Here is a 20,390-nt window from a genome sequence, read left to right on the forward strand (position 1 = left end):
GACTGGATTGGATTAGATTAGATTACATTGGATTGTATTGGATTGTATTGGATTGGAATGGATTGGATTGGACTGTATAACCGATGCATCACCACAAGTCTAGCCACAAGCACCACCACCAGCTACACTACCAGCTGTACCACGGCGTAGGTACGGATATTGCTTTCGCAATTACCGGGCTTAACCAAGCTAAGCCACAGCGAATTTTTTATTTTTATTGTGCCAGCGTGCACTGATGGTACTTGGTTAGCCGCGTTACGAAATTTAGCGGACTAGTTTCGTATATTTCTGGGAACGTACTGGCTTGTTTGCTGCTTTTAAGCGATTTATACGCTGTGTGTCACCGCTTCGGCTGCAAAGGCTTTAAACGGATATAGGGGCAGGAAGATCGGTCGCGCTTTATTTCATTCTTAAGGGCACTGAGGAAGTGGTTGCGTCATCCGTTGCTTCATTTCATTTATTTCATCCTTAAAGGCACGTGGGCATTACATAAGGAGGGGGTTACAAGTTGTTTTGTGTAAATGGACTCATGATGAAAACATAGGCCATGAAAAGAACACTGCAACTGCAAACGCTACAAAAATAAAATAAAGAGTAACAAGTGGTTATAAAATAAGGGAATCCAAAAAAGTACAGAAAAATACAAGAAAAACACAGGGAAAATACAGAAAAAAAAGTAAAGGCCAACAAACGGTTCACGTGTTCTGAAAATGACTGGTGAGTTTCGCGCGAAATGATTTGCGATCGTTGCATGATGCAATGTCGTTGGGCAGGGCATTCCAATGGTTTATTGCGTCAGGAAAAAAGGAACTGCTCATTGCTGAAGTACGGCTCTTGATGCTGGCTATGGGATGGCTGTGGCTGAGGCGACTGGAAGTTCGGATCGGTGGTTTCAGCAGGGGGTGTTTTGATATCGGATGGTAGTAAAAGCTGTGCAGTAGGCACAGTTTTTCCCCTGTAAAGCTCGAAATCTTTACCGGCTCTATGCAGGCGCGTCGGCGCGCGTGTGTGTGCGCTCGCAAGTGCGTGCTTCATGCCACCCTGTCTGTCTATCACTGTCTTTCTCTCTGTCTCTGAAACTTTATTTGTATTTCTTTTTATTACGCTATCTAGCACATGTCCCCTCCGCAAGTACGCTCATGTGTGGGACAAGCGATGGTGTTTCAACTCCCTGGTCCATGCAAAGCGACCGGGCCGAAGCAAGCTAGACCAGTATTACCTTGTCAACGCTCAATTTTTCACGCTTTCATTCTATCCAGGTTTCTTAATTTCTTTCGTTTTCCATTGTCATCTCTCTCTCTCTGTCTCTCAGTTTAGACCTCAGTACACACGTGGCACTAGAGCTGGGCACCTACCGTTACAATATGCCGAAATTTCAGCCGCATAGTCTGTGCTATGTTTCAGGCGAAGTATAGTGCACGTGACTATGTTCTGGCTGACTTCTCAGCCGACTTCGGGGGCTCTGTGGTGTTTGCGCGTGGGAGGGCGGGGGGGCAGAGCCCGTGGCACAGGCCGGTCTTTACAATTCAGCCCGTAGTTAACCGCTTGGTGCTGGCCAGCGCGCCTGGCTGCGGCTTACCTGGCTCGGAATGGGAAGGCTGTTTACTGCCCCAGGGTCGATTCCCGGCGACAGGTAAGTAACACGCGGGGGCGCGAATGGTATCCGCGGGATCCCCTCTTTATTAGGAGGACGTATTTCACTCTCGTATACTCAACCCTTGTCCCGGTATTTCGGTGAAGGACGAGGCTAAGAGGGAACCTAACGACCAAGCATTGGAACAACGAAATAAACTAGAATGAAAGAAAAACAATATCTTCATATTGCTGCGAAATACCGTAACGAATAAAAACGCAAAAATTGCATAAGACCTTCCGCTAAGCCGCAAATCGGACGTGGAAGCAATTAAAAAGCGCAAAACAAGAGGCGTAAACTGAAGGCACTCATGAATAAGATAACAAGAACGACGCTTGTCGTTGATCAAACGCTGAAAAAAAAAAACGAAGAGCAGATTAAGCAGCCTTTCAATTACATTAATATATTCCATTCCCCGGGAATTTTATGCCAAACCCATCCCTCTGCCCCATGCCTCTCGCTTGAAGTACATAGGTTCTAGTAAATGCTGCTTCTCTGTGTTTGGGCACCCTTCCGATTGCGAACGTGGAAGATGCAGCGGTTTTAGCTTTGTAAGTGATGCAGCGACCATAACTGAAAAGAACAGAAGAGTGGAAGAATGCCGAACAGAGAAAAAATGCTCTTTATGCCTTTCAAATTCCTGGGTTGGCATTCAATTCACTGAGACTGCACAGTTATTCTGCGATGCCCTAAGTCAAGAAATTGCTGGTACATTTGTCATGCAATGTTGCGGCTCATTGTTAGCATTGTGGTTCATAACGTCGCAGGCCTAAAAACAACAAAAAAAAAACCTGTCCATAGGCCATCTTAGAATTCCACTATTCTGCCATTCACAGTCCTAGCTGTAAGTGGAAGGAACTTGAATCACAACACTTCGGCTACAGGAACATAAATGTCCAGTACATACATTATTACGGGCGAATATCGAGGCAAAATGAATAAATGATGTAAAATAAAATAAAACAATGACGTAGCCACAGAGATATGAAATTACAGAACATGAAAACAACAAAAAAATATCCAAAGGAAAGAAAGCGGACTCAGTGCGGTGTTCTGAAGCCGACAGCTTTAACTTCCTAAATAGTGAACTCTTATTGGCAGCTTATTTTGCACAATTTGCAGACAGTAAAGCATAGGCGTGTAGCTGTTCCCGCGTTTTAAGAAATAGCTGATACAATAAACAAATATAATGCGCGATATCTTTCTCAGATGTGAAGGCACAAAGAAAATGGATGTACATCACACTCGAGCTCACTCCGGCGATAACGCAAGAGCATACCATAAAACCCTGAAGGACCACATTAAGTAACACCTTCGGAGGAGGGCCAACATTCATGGAAGACCTCGGAATGGGTACGTTGTAAGATCCAACGTGTTCGCTTCCACACACTGCTGGTGAGGTTTTCCAGAGCCGCCGATATGGCGATAGACGCATCTGGCTTTTGTCAGGATCAGCTTCATCTGATGATAGACTGAAATGCATACTAGTGATGCACTCTAAACTTTACAATTTATTGCGACCTGATATGTATTCCATAATCGATTATAAAAGGGCCAGAGCTTCTACATTGCCCGTATTTCTCAACAATTTGTTTTCATTCTTTTTAATATAGATTTCGTCCAACATTTATTTTTATTTTCTTTCGAGTTAAAGTAGAAGTGTAAGCCCGCCACATTTACGCAACCCGAATGAGTATACATTCACTGTTCGGTAATTCACCTTATAAATTCGTTAAACGTTCCTGAGCCTGGCCCTTTGCAGTTTTCGTTAAAGCATATCACATTTTCTATAATTTTGTTTATCTGCTAAGCAAATTATTTGAACTCCCTCGCTCCCCATTATCTATATTAAACTGATTTGGGCCCGTTATGGCATAGGCTTGCGGGCAAGGCAATTTTTATTTTTATTTTTTTGTGTGTGTGCTGCCCATCATCGAACGAACCCCCCCCCCATTTTACTCCGACCAGCCAGACGCGGGGCTTGCTTGCTGGTCGTTTCGACGTAGAGTATAGTAGACTAACAAATGAAGGCAAGGGAAGAGGCTGACGCCTAGGGGTTTTTTTTAACCCCGTCTATAAGGCGAGAAATCCTAGGAGAAAATGAAAAATTGAGGGGGCACTTTGACGATCTAAAATGCGCGAGACGAAAGCTCTTCCACGCAACTTTGTCTGCGCGGCCGTAGGCACACACGAGGCGGCTATGGGGTGACTTGGATTGGCTAGTCATGACTAATTATTCATGAGCTATGACTAACTAGTCATGATTGATTACTGACTAACTTGTCATGATTGGATAATGACTAACTAATCATTACTAATTAGTTCGTGACTGATTACTAACGGACTTGTCATGATTGGATAATGACTAACTAATCATTATTAATTAGTTCGTGACTAGTTAATGTCTAGGTATTCGTGACTAATTAGTTGATGTCTAACTAGTCATATTCAAGAAAACTTTGCGCAGAATAGCACAAGACGGAAGGGAGAAACACGTACACACACACACGAGCGCTCGTGTGTTTGTACGTGTTTCTCCCTTCCGTCTTGTGTTATTCTGCACAAAGTTTTCTTGAATATGTTGCTGCACCAACTGGCCCAACATTCTGCTCTAACTAGTCATGATTGGCTAATGACTAACTTGTCAGTCGTAACTAACCGGTCATGACTAACTAGTGATGGCTGGTTAATAACTAGTTAGTCATGACTGGTTAATGAATAGTTAGTCATGACTGGTTAATGACTAGTTAGTCATGACTAATTAGTTGATGACTAACTAGCCATGATTGGATAATGATTGACTAGTCATGACTGGTTAATGACATGACTAACCAGTAATGACTGACTAGTCATGACTCGTTAGTGACTAGTTACTCATAGTAATGACTAGTTACGACTTTCACTTCAGATGTAACGGACGGACAGAGTCATGGCCGCGAATAAGAGCGGTTAAAGGCTTTCGCCTTAAGAACACTCGAGGCTCGGTCACACGTAGTTTGACCGAGTTTGTCCGACGCCGGCGAGCAACAGAAGCTGTCTTGTTTGCACCCACGTTTCCTTGACGTGCGCCCCAAGGGGAAGCATCAAAGCTTTCGAGTGAAAGCGGCTCGGGAAAAAAAAAAACAAAACATAGACGCTGCAGCCCAACGGAATGGCAGATTTTCCGGGGAGGGACTACGAAGTCGTTCGTGAGGAAAAAAAGCGATAAGAACAAAAAAAAAAGGAAACACAAAAACAGGGAGAAATTCCAGGCAGAAAAGACAGGCACGCACAAACACATACGAAGAGTGGAAGTAAACAAAATAGTATAGCGTAGGAGCCAAATACGCTGGTGACGTTAGATCCGCGGACACCATTTTCATGAACGCCAAAACATGTCATCGATTGCGGAAATCACTGAAACTCACAGGTGATTTCGAAAAAAATTGTACGCCACAACCGCCGCTAATAGAGAGACGAAAGTGTTGCGAAAGAAGAGTAAAGTAGTGCGCCTGTACGAAAACATTTGATGTTTAAATATATTGTGTTTTTGCACGAGGATAGGTGGTCGTTAAATCGTTACCACTGAAAGGAAAAGTAAACAACGTAGAATTTGCGCACGCAAGGTAAGAAAAGATACAAGCCTTTGATGCTCGAGAGCTGGTGGCAGTAATTTGCATACTTGTACAACTTATCTTTGTCAAGCAGAACAAGGTATTAGTAAGGTTTAGGTTTCAGGGAACCTGAGTTGAATGTGATTTTTGGCACCTCGTTGCGGCGAACGTGGCCGTAACCCAGATCACGTCCCAGACCAGGGAACAAATGTGGGCTTATAAAACCCTAGTCGAAACCAAGAAAAATTCGGCTTAGGCAGGGCGCGTAATGCGAAGGTGAGATGACTAATAATCGTTAAGCTAACGGGCTAGATTCCAAGAGAAGGCAAGCGTAGCAGGGGGCGGCACAAAGTTAGGTGGGCGGATGAGATTAAGAAGTTTGCTGGGATAGGGTAGCCGCAGGTGGCACAGGACAGGGTTAATTGGAGAAATATTAGAGATGCCTTCGCCCTGCACTGGGTAGAGTCAAATAGATGACGATGATTATGATGATAATGAGAAAAGCAATCAATGCAGGATCTACAGCCTGAAAAAAATTGGTCAGGAAGTACCATAAGTACCATTTACTACCCATAATGCAAGCGCCATCACAGTAAGTATCACATTGTGAGGGCGCGATCATGTGAAATGGAGAAGCATCTCACAAAGGAATACGCAAGCGCTTTTGATTTAGAAAAAAGTGAAAAACCTTGCGCCCACACTTTGAGCCTCACCTGAAAGAACAGGAATGAAGCAAGGGGAAAGTAATCATTCATACTGAAAAGGTATGTGGATACGCCGTCGTTGCCGTCACAAATAAAAGAGATAAACCATCAAAATAAACGGGCTGCGTAACAGAGGACAAATATAAAAAAAAAAACTTCGATCTGGCGGACGGGCAAATGCGCGGATAAGTACGAACAACGGATGCGGAGGAACGCTATTAAACTAACCAAACGTTAGAGGTATAAGGAAAGAAGTAAGGGATAAAAAAGACAGCGGGAAAGGCGAATTCGTAAAAAAACAGTGAATCAAGACTGACGCTGGCACGGGCGGGTCAGTCTTGCCAGACTGCCAGTCGCGTGCCAGACCGAACGAAGGTCAGTATGCGCATGTCAGGAATAACGTGAATCGACTACAAACCATACAAGAGGCAAAAATCATTCAAAAACCAAGAGAAAAAACATTTGTATAGCGATACATAGCTGTTCTGGGGCATCGATTGAACCTAAGAACCACATATTGAAGAGAGAAAAAAAAGAACAGAATGACTGAAGAAGACATACCGAAAACGAGACTTAAGGAATAGGAATGCGAGCGAAAAGAGAATGATGGCGTAGGGAGAGGGATGTGGATAAGAGAAAAAAAAAATCAAGCCCTAGAAAGTGTATTCCAAGGCAAGAGCAGCCAACCCCGGGCGATCCAGTTTACAAGTTCCCTGCGGAGTCGTAGAAGTGTGGTGGGGGAGACCAGGGCACAAGTGGAGGCTATGCGAGGAGCAACGTCTCTTGCATGCGGTACTTGGTTCCAACGTGCTTGTCGGCTTTTCTTTAAGGCTCAAGCCTGGACTTTTCTCTTCGCTATCTACCAGTAACGGCCGGGGGTCGCTTCGATTCGTGCTCGCGATTTGAAAACCGGGGCACGTGCAACCATCGCAACGGCGCCGCAGACCCAGAGCACGGGCCTCCGATCCTTCATTCCCCTCTCTTTCTTAACTATCCTCCTTTGCGTTTTTTTTTCTATCCTCCTTAAAACTCCCCCCCCCCTTACACGTGCTTCCCGGATTCCTGCTTTGCGATGCGCAAGGGTTGGAGGCATAGGCAATCTTCAGGAGAAAGGCCGTGCGTGCTTCAAAGGAAACGAGCTGCTCATCTTAGTAGGGAGCGAGGACGACCATGGAGTTCACTCTGGACTATCAGCACAAACACAAAGAAAAAAAAGGAGTATGCTCTCCTCTAAAGCACTTATTTTTAATGCGAACGCATTATAGTATGTCGCGTCAACAAAAGGTGTGTGCAAAACGTGTCCGCAAATTTCGTCCGCACGATGACGTCGTTCTCTGGAGATAAATGTGTGAAAGTGTGATTGCGATAGATAAGTGTGTGATAAAATGTTTCCGTGGGAAAAATTTGTTTGATGAGGTGCGGTGAGTGAGTTAATTGAGCGTGAAAAAACGCGAAAAGAAATGCTTAGACGTGAAAATAGGCACGGACGTCGATATAGTACATGGACGTCAGAGCAGCCGCGGACGTCGATATAGTAAGCGGATGTTTTGCGTTCGCATTGCTCCAGTGCGGGTCGTCGCAGTTATCTCATGGATTTTTTTTTTTTAATGAAAGGAAGTGTGATGGAGGACTGTTTACTCCCATATAGGCAAATTCGCGTTTAGGGTATGGTATTATGTTCAGCTATGTAAGCAGGAGATATCCTGCACGTACTGCGAGTAACAAGAGCAGCTGCATCCGTTTCAGGATAGATATCATGTTCTCGAATCACTTATTCCGACGACGCATGTCGTCTGTTATTGCTTCCTACCTGTTTCTATGGCAAGATTATTATTTTGCATACTTATACGACTCCGCATCTTGTGAAAGTGCCGCTGTTTCGTGCCTCCTATTTTGATTTTTTGCAGGTTCTCTGAATGGTTGTGAGGTCTCCATGGCGCGAAAAGAGAAGTCTTGGTATTCTACGGCGCGAAAAACAGTAGAATACTTGGACCGGCAATGATTTGAAATGAAATTTAGATGTGAATCGGATGATTGCTGTGCACTTAGTATCGTGTGCTTGCTAAGCACGAACACCTGATTCTTACTGCCGCATAAAAATCGGACGCAATATCCTCGATGTGTTTTAGGGGCTTCCCCTCGCAGGCATTAAAGACAAAAGTATTTGAGAGCTGCACTGGATAAGTAAATGAGTAATTTTTTTTTCTGGTTTTTGAGGAAAGGAAATGGCGCAGTATCTGTCTCACATATCTCGGCGCAAACCTGAACCGCGCCGTAAGGGAAGGGAGGAAGGTAGCAATGAAAGAAGAAAGAGAGAAAGAGGTGCCGTAGTGGAGGTCTCCGGGATAATTTCGGCCACCTGGGGTTCTTGAACGTGCACTGACATCGCGTAGCACACGGGCGCCTCTTGCGTTTCGCCTCCATCGAAACGCGGCCGCCGCAATCAAGTAAATGAGACCCAGAACAGTATTCGTTGTACGACAGCTGCCAAATCGACTCGGTTATTTGTTCTCGGCGGCGAAATTGTCCCACGCAGGAGGAATATTTCACTCTCCCTAGCAGGTTGAACAGTTTGGGGTTTGGTATTCACCAGCAGCAGCTCGAACGCTGATCTCGAGGCTTTAAAATTCCTTTCTCGTTACCACATTTTTTGCATACTCTCCGTGACGTTACCTCGTGGCTTTTCTAAATTTCATTTCCTCTTTGAAGAGGAAATTTCCTTTTACTGAAAAATCAGCGGTTTCCGACTTCACCTCTCTACTCGACTTCCCACCTGCATAAAAGAGTCCGCGCTTGAAAAGATTTCTCTTATTTCTCGCATTTCTATGCGAAAAACGTGCCTCTTTTCTGTGCATTATTCTGTCGCACGTTACTTCGCTTTTGAAAGCCGTCTGGGGATCATTTTATTTATTGCTTGCGGGTATGGCGCGGGGTTCCGTAATCAGAGCAGACACATTGAAAATCCAACTACCGGCGGTGGCTCGCTTTCATCTGCGTAGCTCCTGCACTTCACGGGACGGGTTACACTATATTTGCATGCTGTGCCGTAAAAAAAAAAAGTAAACAAAGGGTGAACAAACAAGAACTCGCTCGGAAGGCTTCCCAGTGCCCTCAAGCCGTTTACATAAGCAAGCCAGACATGATAATGAGGAGAAAAGGACCTGTTGCTTCTTTTAAGGATGTCGGGCAGCTCTTCAGACGCATCCTTAGATGCTATACGCCGGAGCGATGAAATTAAGCAGTGAAAGAAAAACTAGATAATCAATTTAACAGCACTAGGGAAACGAAGAATGTGATGGACGAATATGGAGTGTTGTAAACGACTTCTTCGCGGTGTATCGTTAACGTAGCCTGATTTGAGGCTAACGCAAAAAAAAAAAGAAATACTTAATTTCGCGAAAGTGGGCTGGGCAGTATGATGCGTGAAGGCAGAGTGGTGCGTCCATTTTACCTCATTTTATTAGTGGACACGGCAGTGATGAAAGAAAAATAAGGAGAGCTGAAGTCACCTGATGAGTTTTTCTCAGAATTACTAATACAGAAACTTTAAAGTTGCTTTTGCAAAAGTAAAGAAAAAAAAGCTGGATGGGACTCTTAAGGTCCGCCTTAAAGGGATCCTGAAATTATTTCGGTGGCCTTCTTTTAAAGCATCAGATGTGTAGAGGTGTTCTTTGTGGGTATACAAATAGGTAAGAAAAAACGCTGTTCGCAGTAGTTCGCAACCGATTCGGGTGACACTTCACCACGCATCGCCTACCCCAGTGACGTCAGTGGGCAGTCTGGGCGAGCCTTCTCACTGGGCGCGCCCAGGGAGCGTGGTCAGGATGAGACGCGGAGGGGTGCAGTCCCGGCCTGCGTTCTTTATATTTCTTTTATTCTAGCGGGTCGGCGTGTAAGGGTTGAGGTGGGTGAGGCGGAGCATCATTTTTAATCACCCATATCTTCGGTGTTAATGAAGCTAGCTCAAAAATGTTTGCGGTGCGATGACGAGTAATGGAATGTTGATCTGAATGCGCTTTTCCTAACCTCAATGTGTACCCTTTGATGAGCCCATTAAAATTGCGCTAAAGAGGAATTTGAACTCATCTTTTTACCGCGGGAAGTCGATCTACACGTTCCAAGTATTCATAGAAACTTCGAATTAATGTCCTGTGCCACCGATTCCCCTAATTTAAATCGGATTAAACGTCGCGGCTCTAGATTTTTTTTTTTTGAACTCACCGCAGGCTGTAGGAGCCTGGAGTGCCATTCAGGCAGTCGCGTGGCGGCTTCGCTTTCGCTTTTATTTTGTTTTTTAGGTTTCCGTGAATAAATAAATCCAGTTAAAGGCTACATAGCCGCGTATTAGGACCACGGAAATAAAAATACGCGTGTACTCTTTGCTTTCGCCGATCGCTACGTATCACTCCGCCGATGGCAGAGCGGCAAGCCGCCACGGGACTGGCTGACTCCTCCCAACGTATGCGGGGAATTCGAAATAAAGGGTGGGAGCTGGGACGTTTAATCGAACTTAAGTTGTGGAAATCGGCCGCACAGGACAATAATTCGAAGTTTTTTTTTTTTTTTCCTTTATTTGTTTCTTAGAACGTGTCTAAGGGGGGGCCGAAGCTAAAGGCGGAACAACGCCTGACGGGGCCTCGGCCCCCCAATACAAATTCAGCACAAAAAAAAATATTAATTAATACATTTCGGCAAGCGGCACTGCACTTGTGAATCAAAGAAAACATTTGCACATCTAATAATGAAATGTAAATAAATGCATAAAAACACGGTAGTAGCAAGGCTAGAGTAATGACCTTTGGAACAGAGAAAGCACAAAATATTTTTTTTCTATCTGACTTCCTTCTTTCTAGTTGATAATACGCATGCAAAAACACACAATGTATTTACAAAGCAAAGGAAAAACCGCTTGAAACCAAAACATTTTTACACTCTTTTTTGAATACAGGAAATCTTTTGTAGAAATCTACATTGAAATCGGTTCTGTTCAACATCTTAATTGTTTGAAAGTTTAATGTTTGTCGTCCATAGTTTGTTCTTATAGCTGGTAGTCTAAGTGTAGGGTTTCGAATTGAATAGCGAGATGAATTACCTGAGGAAGTTGGATAGAGTTTGTATTTATGAATCCATAGAAGTAACTTGAAATAGTACACCTGGTCGGCCCGGAGCATAGAATATTTTGTGAAAAGTGGTTGTGTGGGTAAGTTTCTGATATTTCCATGGAAGTTTTCGCACATTCTTAACATTCTTTTTTGTAGGACCAATAACCTGTTGTAGTTAGAATATGTCGTTGTGCCCCATGTTAAGATGCCATAACATAACCTGGAGTAGAATAAAGAGTGATACAATTTTATTTTCAGCCACGTTGGTAATAGACTCTGTATTCTGCATATGCTACCCACTACTCGGGAGAGATCAAGTTCACATGAATGCTCGGAACGTGTAGATTGAAGTGCCGCGATGAAAAGACGAGTTCAGATACCTGCTAAGTGCACATTTAAGGGTATGACGCAATCGCGCTAATGGTTTAATGTCTATGCGTGTGGAAACGGTTTACATTCATGGATCCCCGGGAGTCTTCGTGCCACTGCTGGCGCAGAGGTGCAGCGGTTAAGCGATGCGCCACTGCCCTGCGATGGCAGGTGGCGCCACTGGTGAGGCTTGTGAGACCAAGGTTGCTCCTTTCTAGCAGCCTTTCGCGACCAGTCATTAATTTAAACTGCTGCCTGCCAGTGTGGTTATTTTGCTCACAATCAGGAGGCAGGTTTAGGTGATGACGTCACAAGGTCACGTGACCTAGGTGGTCGAACTGCCACCTGGGGGCAGTGTAGAGGTGGGCCACCCTACATTCTAACCAGAAAGGAATAAAAAAGCAATAGAGTTGTTCGCTAGAGGACAGCTTGCCCCCTTTTTACTCCCATATAGGTGTATTTGTGCTTAGAGTGCACGGCGCCCCATTTTTCGCTCACAACGCATGCAACTCTTGATTTTATTTGAAGAAATCCTCTGTTTTTACTTTAGCAGTGGTAATACAAACGGGAACCATAGCGTGTTCAAAACTCGCATGAGCCTTTTGCTTTTGGGCCCGTCCAAATATCTTAGCTGCAGTTATCAGGAAGCTGCCTTTAGACCCTTAGCATTTTCCCAGGTCAGACTGATAAAGAGATGCCAGGGCTTATCTGCTTTCGCTAATTAGTTTACTAATTTTTGCTTGAACAAAGCTAATGTAAGCTTAAACCAAAACGCCGCCCAAAGAGTAAGATGGCCAAATAGTTTACCGTTGTAGCAGAAACACTACGCGACTCACATGCACCCAATCCTCTGTTCCGGCAGCGCTGTTCTGTATGCGTGGAGGGAAGCCCCAGAAAGACATTCCGCTGGTTACGCAGAGCAAACCACCCATTTTATGGAGTATCCCAGTAATATTTCCACTTTTTACTCCTCCTACAAAAGAAATAAATGAAAAAGCGTATCTTCTTTTTACTCCTGGATCAGTTTTACGAGCGGAAGCCAAAAAAAAAAGTCATACTGAAGACGAGAGCTCGTGAAAACTCCCTTAACACGCTAGAACACTCCGCGGGCGTCGCCGTCGCGACCAGAACGCGACGCTGTGTAGTAGTCTTCTTTGTCGTACGGCGCGCTTCCGCCATGCATAAGTGCTCGTTCTTCCAACGGCGGCGACACATTGCCTCGGATCGCCTCGTTGAACGCCTTCCGCATTCGAGTCAATTGCGCGTGAGCCGTTACGACCCCCCGCGGATACTCGAGCCAGGCTCGCAACTCATTCTGCGAAAGTCATTTTCTTAAGAACAAGGAGCCCTTTGAAGTCGTCGCCCCCCCAGGCGACAGATCCCCTCGCCTTGCGTCCATTCTGCTTTACTCATTTTTACCATAGTCTCCTTCCGTCTTGTTGCTTCGTTTCTGGTACTCGTACACTTCACCGCCAGTTTAGAAATATAAATGAGCAACAGGTTGTTGCGAGTTGTTGCTATGTTGTCATTTTTCTTCCTGTTAGGGGCGTACAGGATGCTTGAAGGGGGGGGGGGGGGGGGGGGAGGGGGGATCAAACGGCTATAGAGCTTTCTTTCTGCTGCCATCAAGGTTCAGTGCTCTGTTTCTGGAAGACAGCGACCATTAGAGTGGACACAATGCTCCTGGGAACGGTGTGCGCTTGTCTTAGAGGGATAAGCTTCCACAAGCGGGAGGTTACGTTAGGTTTTGCTATGCAGGTAAACGCTAAGGGTTAGTCTCTCGTTGTCTCATCCAGCGGGACCTCATTGAAACTGCTCTCCTCAAGCGCTTCATGCTTAAGGAAAGAACGAATGTATACTCTTCTTTCGACTAAGTGTGCTTTGCTGACCTTTTAGCCTGCTAAGTAGACAGTTCAAAGGCAAGCATTACGCGTAGTCTTGGTCAGAACTTCCCAGGAAAGGTCGTGACCTGCGCACAGGTGTTGATGCTACTATTACACCACTTCCGGCACTGAGTAGATATGAACATCTCATTCGGCAAGCCTCTGACCGAAACCAGCAGCTCGCTTGCATAGCAGCATCTGGTGGGTAAAGATTGACCGTCATTAAACTCTCCTTCCATAACTTTCCGTCCGACTCCCACTATGTATGGACATCAAACCACAGCTCGAAGAGTTATGACTCCAAATTTTAATGTCCCATGCGGGCGATGATGTTTCTAGAAGCCGTTGAGTCGACGCGAAACAGTTTCGCACAGCCCAAATTCTTTAATGTACATCGGATTCTCGAAACGCTGGGGGTTTCGCACTTTGCCATTCACTTGCGACCACTGCAGCTGGATTTCTATGGAGACGATCACCCAGATTGCTTACATATAGACATTTCGCTTCATAGAATCCCACTCGGACGAAATCCGTCTAGAGCCATCAACTGAACCGCGTGACTCAAACGCCACGGTATTGCTTTGACACGCAAAAAAAAAAAACTAACCCCGCAAAAATAGGATGCCAAAAATGTGTTTCGTACGTGGCGGGTCGTTCTAAAACAAAACAGAAGAAAATAAAAAAAAAACAACCAAATGGTTCAGGAAGCCGCCTCCGTTGGCTGCTCTAGGCTGGAGACCGGCAACACTCAAAGCACTGAGCTCCCAATTTCGCTGATTGTGGCGAAAGCCATATAAGGCGCATCAGCCAGAACCCGGCGTTGAGCGCCCGTCCACCAGGAACGGATCGAAAACCCACGTGACCTCATGTCGCCGTCTTAAGAACTAGAAGTGAAACCGGCCGTGAAACCGGAAGTGACCTTTCCTAAACCAGAAGTGACGTGATGGCGTGGTTAAAGCGATGCTTTATATGTATGTGTATGGCGTGTGGTGCTTCCTGAAGGCCTTTACCATAAGGCCTTCGACTTAAAGACCTTCAGTGGAAAGGCCTTTCAGACATTAGTGCTACTTGCTAACTAGTACTAGCTAGTAAAAAATATAGTTGACTAGTAGCTCACGATGACACGCAGATGCTTTCACATTCAGAGCACGTAAGTAATCTCAAATGCTCTTATTTTTGTTCTTCTTCGCGATCGCTTTCAAAAGTAACACAGTAGCGGCTTGTTTTGGCGACGAGTATTCACTGCAGGTCGCCTTTGAAACGAACCACCTCGCGCGGACACCTACGCTTCTACCGAGTGTTCATGGTCCCTGGAAAAAGCAGGCTTATCTGTTTACGAGCTCGGTGGTCAAGTCGAAGATTGCAGTGAGCGCAGCGGAAGTTGTTTCTAGTCGCTCGGCCAAAGTCAGGTGCGGCTCGCCGGGCTGAACGACTCCGGCGGTCCGGCAATAAACACGGGAGAATTCGCCCCGCCGCCAGCGAGCGAGCATCAACGCGCGGATAACGGGCACCGACCGCTAGACTGCATGCATAGCTTTTTCTTTCTATTTTTTTGGCGTTTATTTTCTCGGTTAAGCATGCGGCAGCTTATTACGTGTAACAGCGTTGTGTGCGTATTTCCTAAGTGCCGAGCGTAGTATACGTGGCTTGTTACAGTACACGGCGCACGGAAGGAACAGAAAGAAGAGATGAGCTGTAATCGGAGCTCGTAAGAGGGTTTGCACAGAATACAGCCGTCATTAGTGCGTTTTAAAGGGAGCCTGATGTGTTTACTGAGAAGCATCATGTTTACAGAAATTTCGCTGTACAGCGAATAGTTTATGTAATGTATTATTCTCAGGTTTACACAAATTTCGTTGTACAGCACACGGTTCATGTAATGCATCATTTTCATTGCATTCAAGACATTGTTTTCGTTGTTTTTGCAGTAGTGAAGCAGGTGCAAGCTTGGATAGGTTGTCTTCAGCTGTCACCCTGTCCTTGTTCAGGAAGCGCAGTAAAAAAAAAAAAAACACTTCAGATTAATCCCGACAACTTTCACATGAACGTAAGTGCCATACCGACGAAAGCAATGCGGCTAATGAAATACGGTATTTCTTTTGTTTTGCGTCCTACGTTTATTGGCTTTCGTTAACATCAGCGTTGCTAACTTTACGATCTAGAGAGACTTCCTTCCAACGTAACTTCGCTTTCTGAGTTCAGCAGTAATAAGGGCTCCCAGAGTTTGGTCCTGATCTAATGGAAATGAGTTAAGTGCTGACAGAACTATTTCCCTCTGTTTTTTTTTTTTTTACTGTACGAAGGCTAGAACGAAGCAAAAATTGTAGTTGTCTATTATCACCTGAGTTTGTCTTCGCAAACTGCAGGAGACGGAGGTGTAGTTTTGTTCCATCAGCCGTTAATCTCTCTGTCAGTGATGTTCTACTGAGGAATGTTCGCTGTTTCGGGAAATTTGTTTGGTAGTGCTTGTAGAAGAATGAATTCTGACAGAGCTTCGCAGCATTTTAGGAGATGAAATTGCCCTCTATTTTACAAACCGGCGGAGGAGTTTTTGAAGCTGCTGGAAGAAAAAAATTCCCTGAAACGGGGAATTTCTTGCCTAACTGAGTGAATTTTTGTTTACGGCACGAAACGGCACCTATCTCTCTGCAGACAGTGGCTTTGAATATAGAAGTCTAAGTTAGTGGGATGTAATTATCACACTCACAGACATATTGACAGACGACCGAGAGTAGTGTATGCGGAAGACAAAAGGCAAAAATTTAAGCAAAAAAATATCAACAGAAAAGCCACGAAAAGCAACAACACAAATGCCATCCTCAGCCCCGTTTCCTCACCGGGCCTGCTGTGACGCAACATCCTTAGGATTTCTCGCCGCGAAGGCATCGAGAACAGCTGCTCTTGAACTGGATTCGTGAGGTCCCTCTCAGACCTTCTGTGGTTCTGGTGGTCGACGAAATGACGGTGCGGCGGCAGAAGTAGCCCTATGGAAGTAACCATGGAAACGGACTTCGTGTAGCATCTCTACCGAGTATACAGAGTGTCACTGATGATAGGTTCAGTGGACTTAATGCTTATATCAAAATCGGTGCATGTAAAAGTTTAGCCCCCGATGTGTGATCAAAACTAACTCGCCAGTGTTTTGACGCAGGTGCAACAGCGTCCAATGTTTAAAACACGAAACTAAAGTATTTAGCATATTATATTTCAAAAATTAACAAAGAAAATAGCGCTTTTTTGGATCTGGATTAATGTATTTCATGCTTTAGATTTTGTAGCGGCGTATTTATCCTGTTTAGCATTCCGAGACGCAGCTGAAATATGAGTAGTCTTTAATTTCCTTCGTTGGTTTTGTTACAAAACGAAATTTATTAAATGTCCAAGATGAAAAGCCAACAAACGTACACACTTTAGCCTCCAGGATTTTAGGATAAAGGTAACTGTGTTTTCACGCAAAAAAGCATTCAATTAAATGTGCGGGTGCATTTGGTTACACTGTACTCCACAAGTACGTTTTTAATCATACAAATGCCTATGGCTCGCGGCTCAACCGAATATGGTCTCCGACTTATGCCATACTGTACATTCAATGGAGAAATATTTTCAGAATGCGAATTCTCTGAATAAAATTATTTCTGTGTTCTCTTACAAAAAATTCTTTAGACAGCCTGTAGACCGTCCATTGACTTTTGTCTATAAAAATCTATAGACTGGCTATAGACAAATCCTAGAGAATAGTCTATAGACAATACAAAATCTATGAACAGTCAATCGACAATCTATAGATTTATGGCGATGCACTTTTACTAGACATTTTGTCGATAGACAGTCTATAGACTGTCTACAGAACACTTTTATAGGGGTTGCCTGGCTAGTCAGTCAGTTCATATCCGTTCCAGCACGGAAGGCGAATTTCTTCGCCCACATCTACGTTTTTCATTGAACTATTTTGCTTTACCACGCCAAAATAAATTTTTTTATTGGCTAATTGACATCCCTCAAAGTTTTGTTTATGGCTGTGTGCGTATTTGATGCCACACTTAATTATATTCTTAATTAAATGAGAAGGGGCGGCGGTTGTTTCTTAAAAAAATAATATGGAGGAGTTACGATCAGCGGAATTTCTTGGTCGGTGATGCGGCGACATGTTCTTGCCCGCGTGACGCCTTATCAGTGAGTACCCAGTCTGAGGTCAGGAAGCCGTTTCGCGCCATAACTGTGCATGACGACTGCCTTAATCAGCATAAAAATACGCAGCAAAAACAACCCACAAAATCAAGATTTAGACATTGAAGCGAATTCCCCGACGACAATCATTCGAATAAAGTGATTTACCTCTTCTTGCTAGGGCGTTGTGGCAAAGCAGCAAGATCCCGACGATCCGAAGCGTTGCCGTAAATCCAAGCGGTCCGCGCCGCTCACACGAAGAACATTCCATCGTGGCACACATTGGACGATGAGATGACGGGAGCACGGCAAGCAGCTTGCAGTTTTCCTTGGTCCAGACGTCAAAACAAATAACACTTCACCAGCAACAAACAACGCCAGACACAGTCCGGCATCGCGGAGGAACCGGGACCCAGAACCATGCAATAAATCACACCGCGTCGTTGTTCAGCCACAAATTGACAGAACGTTCTTGCCTCTCCGAAGTTCGATGCACAGTGTCCTTCTCTGGAGCTTTAACGGCGACATAAAACGCGACTTGTTTAAAACATCAATGAAGATAAAAACTTGAGTCCTTACATCATTAGAATCCCGGATCACAAAATTGTGAGGTTGAGGAGGCGAGCGATGCCGAAATATAAAGGCCAATGCGGTTGGTCGTCACGAAGCAAACGATAACTGCACACGAAGACGCAGACGTCAAAAAGAAATCCTGAGAAGTCGTCTGCTTTCGCCAGCTGCGATGTCTTTGCCGAGCCGCAATCCAGTGGCAACAAAATGGAACGAGAGATAACGACGAGAGAGAAAAATCTTTCCGTAGCCAATCCAGTCGGCGACGTAACGACTGTTGAGACGCGATAATAGAGTATACGGGCGAGTGACACTTGTAGGTGGAGCCGCGCTAGTATCTTAGTTTCTCTAAGCCGAGAGAAAATCTGCTTTCAGCGTTGCTCGGCGTTGCTTTACCGCCGTCAACACGCACCTTCTTCTTTACGACTGCGACCGGTGCCGGCGCTAACGGTAAGGAATACAGGCCCGCAGCGACAACGATGAAGAGAGTACCAGAGTGTGGCCAAACGGTTGGGACGAGCTCGAAACGAGGAGTGACGCGACTGCACCGGACGAGAGCCGAATGTGCTCTGCGCGATCGCGGCTCGAGCTTCGCGAGGTTGGTGGAGGTGGGCGCGAGGGCGAGGGTTTCGAACGAAGGGAGAGAGGAAGGAAACATATAGAGAGATAGATCCGTCAGGGCGCATGCGCACATCGACCCCCGCTACGAGCGCTGGACGGATGAATCAAGAACGGTGGGGAGAGAACCCGGGCAGGAGTGCGAGTTCTGCGAGGAGCTGCCGGCTCGGTCGGTGCCGGATTAGAGTGGCAATGAGAAGAATAAATAAATATAAGATAAAATAAGATGCAGTGGACAAAACGGTTTTGCGCATACATCAAAGAGCAACGGCGCAAAACCACGTAATGTATAGATATATAAAATAATGGTAAACAGCGGATGCGAAAGGAGGAAAGCTGTACGCACTCCAAAATGAGAACGCACCTAGTTACGGAAGGGAACGGATAGAGAATGAATGCTATGAGAAAAGAAGCGCGAGGCAAGGGTAGGAAGGGGGTCGTAAAGGCCGTTCTTACGAGTCCCAGAATCACTTACGAGATCAGGAGAATCGGAATAAGTGGTCAATAAGTGACGCGCCCGCGAGCGAACGCTCGCGCTGCTTAAGGAAAGTGAAAGGCGCGCGATTACCGAATCGTCCCCTTTCTTTTCCTTCCCATCACTCGGCTTTCTTTTTTATTCATTTTCCGTTCCCTCCCTTTCGCTTAATGTTTCGTTTTCTTTGTCTTCTGCTTCCTTTAACTCATATTCGTTTGCTATGGTGATCGTTTCCCCGGCTGTTGCTGCTGCTGCTGCTTCTACCGTCCCAACCTTTTTCAAAGGGTTTTCCATCCTAAGCTCAGCACTGGATGATGCGTTTTATTGAAACAATTGGTTCGTCGTCAGCCCCGGTTGAGGCAGACTAGGGAAAGGGGGGGGGGGGGGGGGGAGGGCGTGAGAGACTGTTTTTTCTTTATATTTGCAGAAGTGCAATAGCATCGCAACGCATCAAAACATATTTTCCCGCATACCCGACTGGCAATTTGAAGCATCCGAAAAGGGCCTTCTCTTTCGGGATATTCCAATAAGCGTTTCCGCCTGAGCACTTCGCGCACTCGGCAAATTTGTGCGCTCGCCCTTTGGAGGAGGCTGGCGGCTATTTTGATCACCTATTTTTTTTTTTTTTGGCTGTTTGACGCCCAAGCGGGGGAGGATGCACACGGATTGCTACTCGCCAATCGTGCCTATACACAGTTCCACGTGCGAAAAGGAAATAAATGGCGAGAAATCCAGAATGTCGCTGGAGTTGCTGGCGCCTTCGTTTTTGGCTTCGTTCAAATTTTGCCCGTGCACGATATCGCGAAAGTCGCAAGTTTGTACCAGCAGCACTCATTGGTGAGGGTGAACTTTCTTTTTTTTTCCTCTTTAGCTTAGGTTGCGGTGGTAGGCGTTACATCACGTAAACGGTGGCGCTGAAAGTAAACATAATGGACATGTTATATACGGGGATGGGCCAGAGAATGTCCTCAGCGTCACCAGTGATGACAATTTTATATCAGTGATAGAATATATCACCCACATAGAAGAGACACACTGCGATGGTGCTGAGGCTTTCCGGAATCGATCGGGGGGCTTTAGTAGCAACACTTGGACGACAGAAAATACATGCGCACACAATGGAGAATGTGGAAGTACACACACCCCGACGCACTTGCGCAAGTGACTTTGGATGATGAGTGCTACCTAAAATGAGCCGACAATTCTCCTCGTCTGCACACTGTGGCAGTACTTTCGCAGCAAACCCTGTGTGAGGTTTCGTGTGCCTCTTGGCTAT

General features: G+C 45.3%; 1 protein-coding gene across 1 annotated transcript in view; it reads right to left on the reverse strand.

The window, feature by feature from the left end:
* LOC149335617 (uncharacterized) overlaps positions 1-17,809 on the reverse strand; it is a 178,971-nt gene extending 161,162 nt beyond the window's left edge. Inside the window, exons 1-2 of the mRNA XM_089552198.1 lie at positions 17,620-17,809; positions 16,122-16,268 (exon numbers count right to left, since the gene is read on the reverse strand). Coding sequence (XP_089408324.1) covers positions 16,122-16,268; positions 17,620-17,734 — 262 coding nt within the window. The 5' untranslated portion in view covers positions 17,735-17,809. The remainder of the gene's footprint in view (positions 1-16,121; positions 16,269-17,619) is intronic.
* Positions 17,810-20,390: the final 2,581 nt, after the last annotated feature.

The sequence above is a fragment of the Amblyomma mixtum genome, chromosome 7 (assembly GCF_055824585.1).
Source record: "Amblyomma mixtum isolate Tamu chromosome 7, ASM5582458v1, whole genome shotgun sequence".
Lineage (NCBI taxonomy): Eukaryota > Metazoa > Arthropoda > Arachnida > Ixodida > Ixodidae > Amblyomma > Amblyomma mixtum.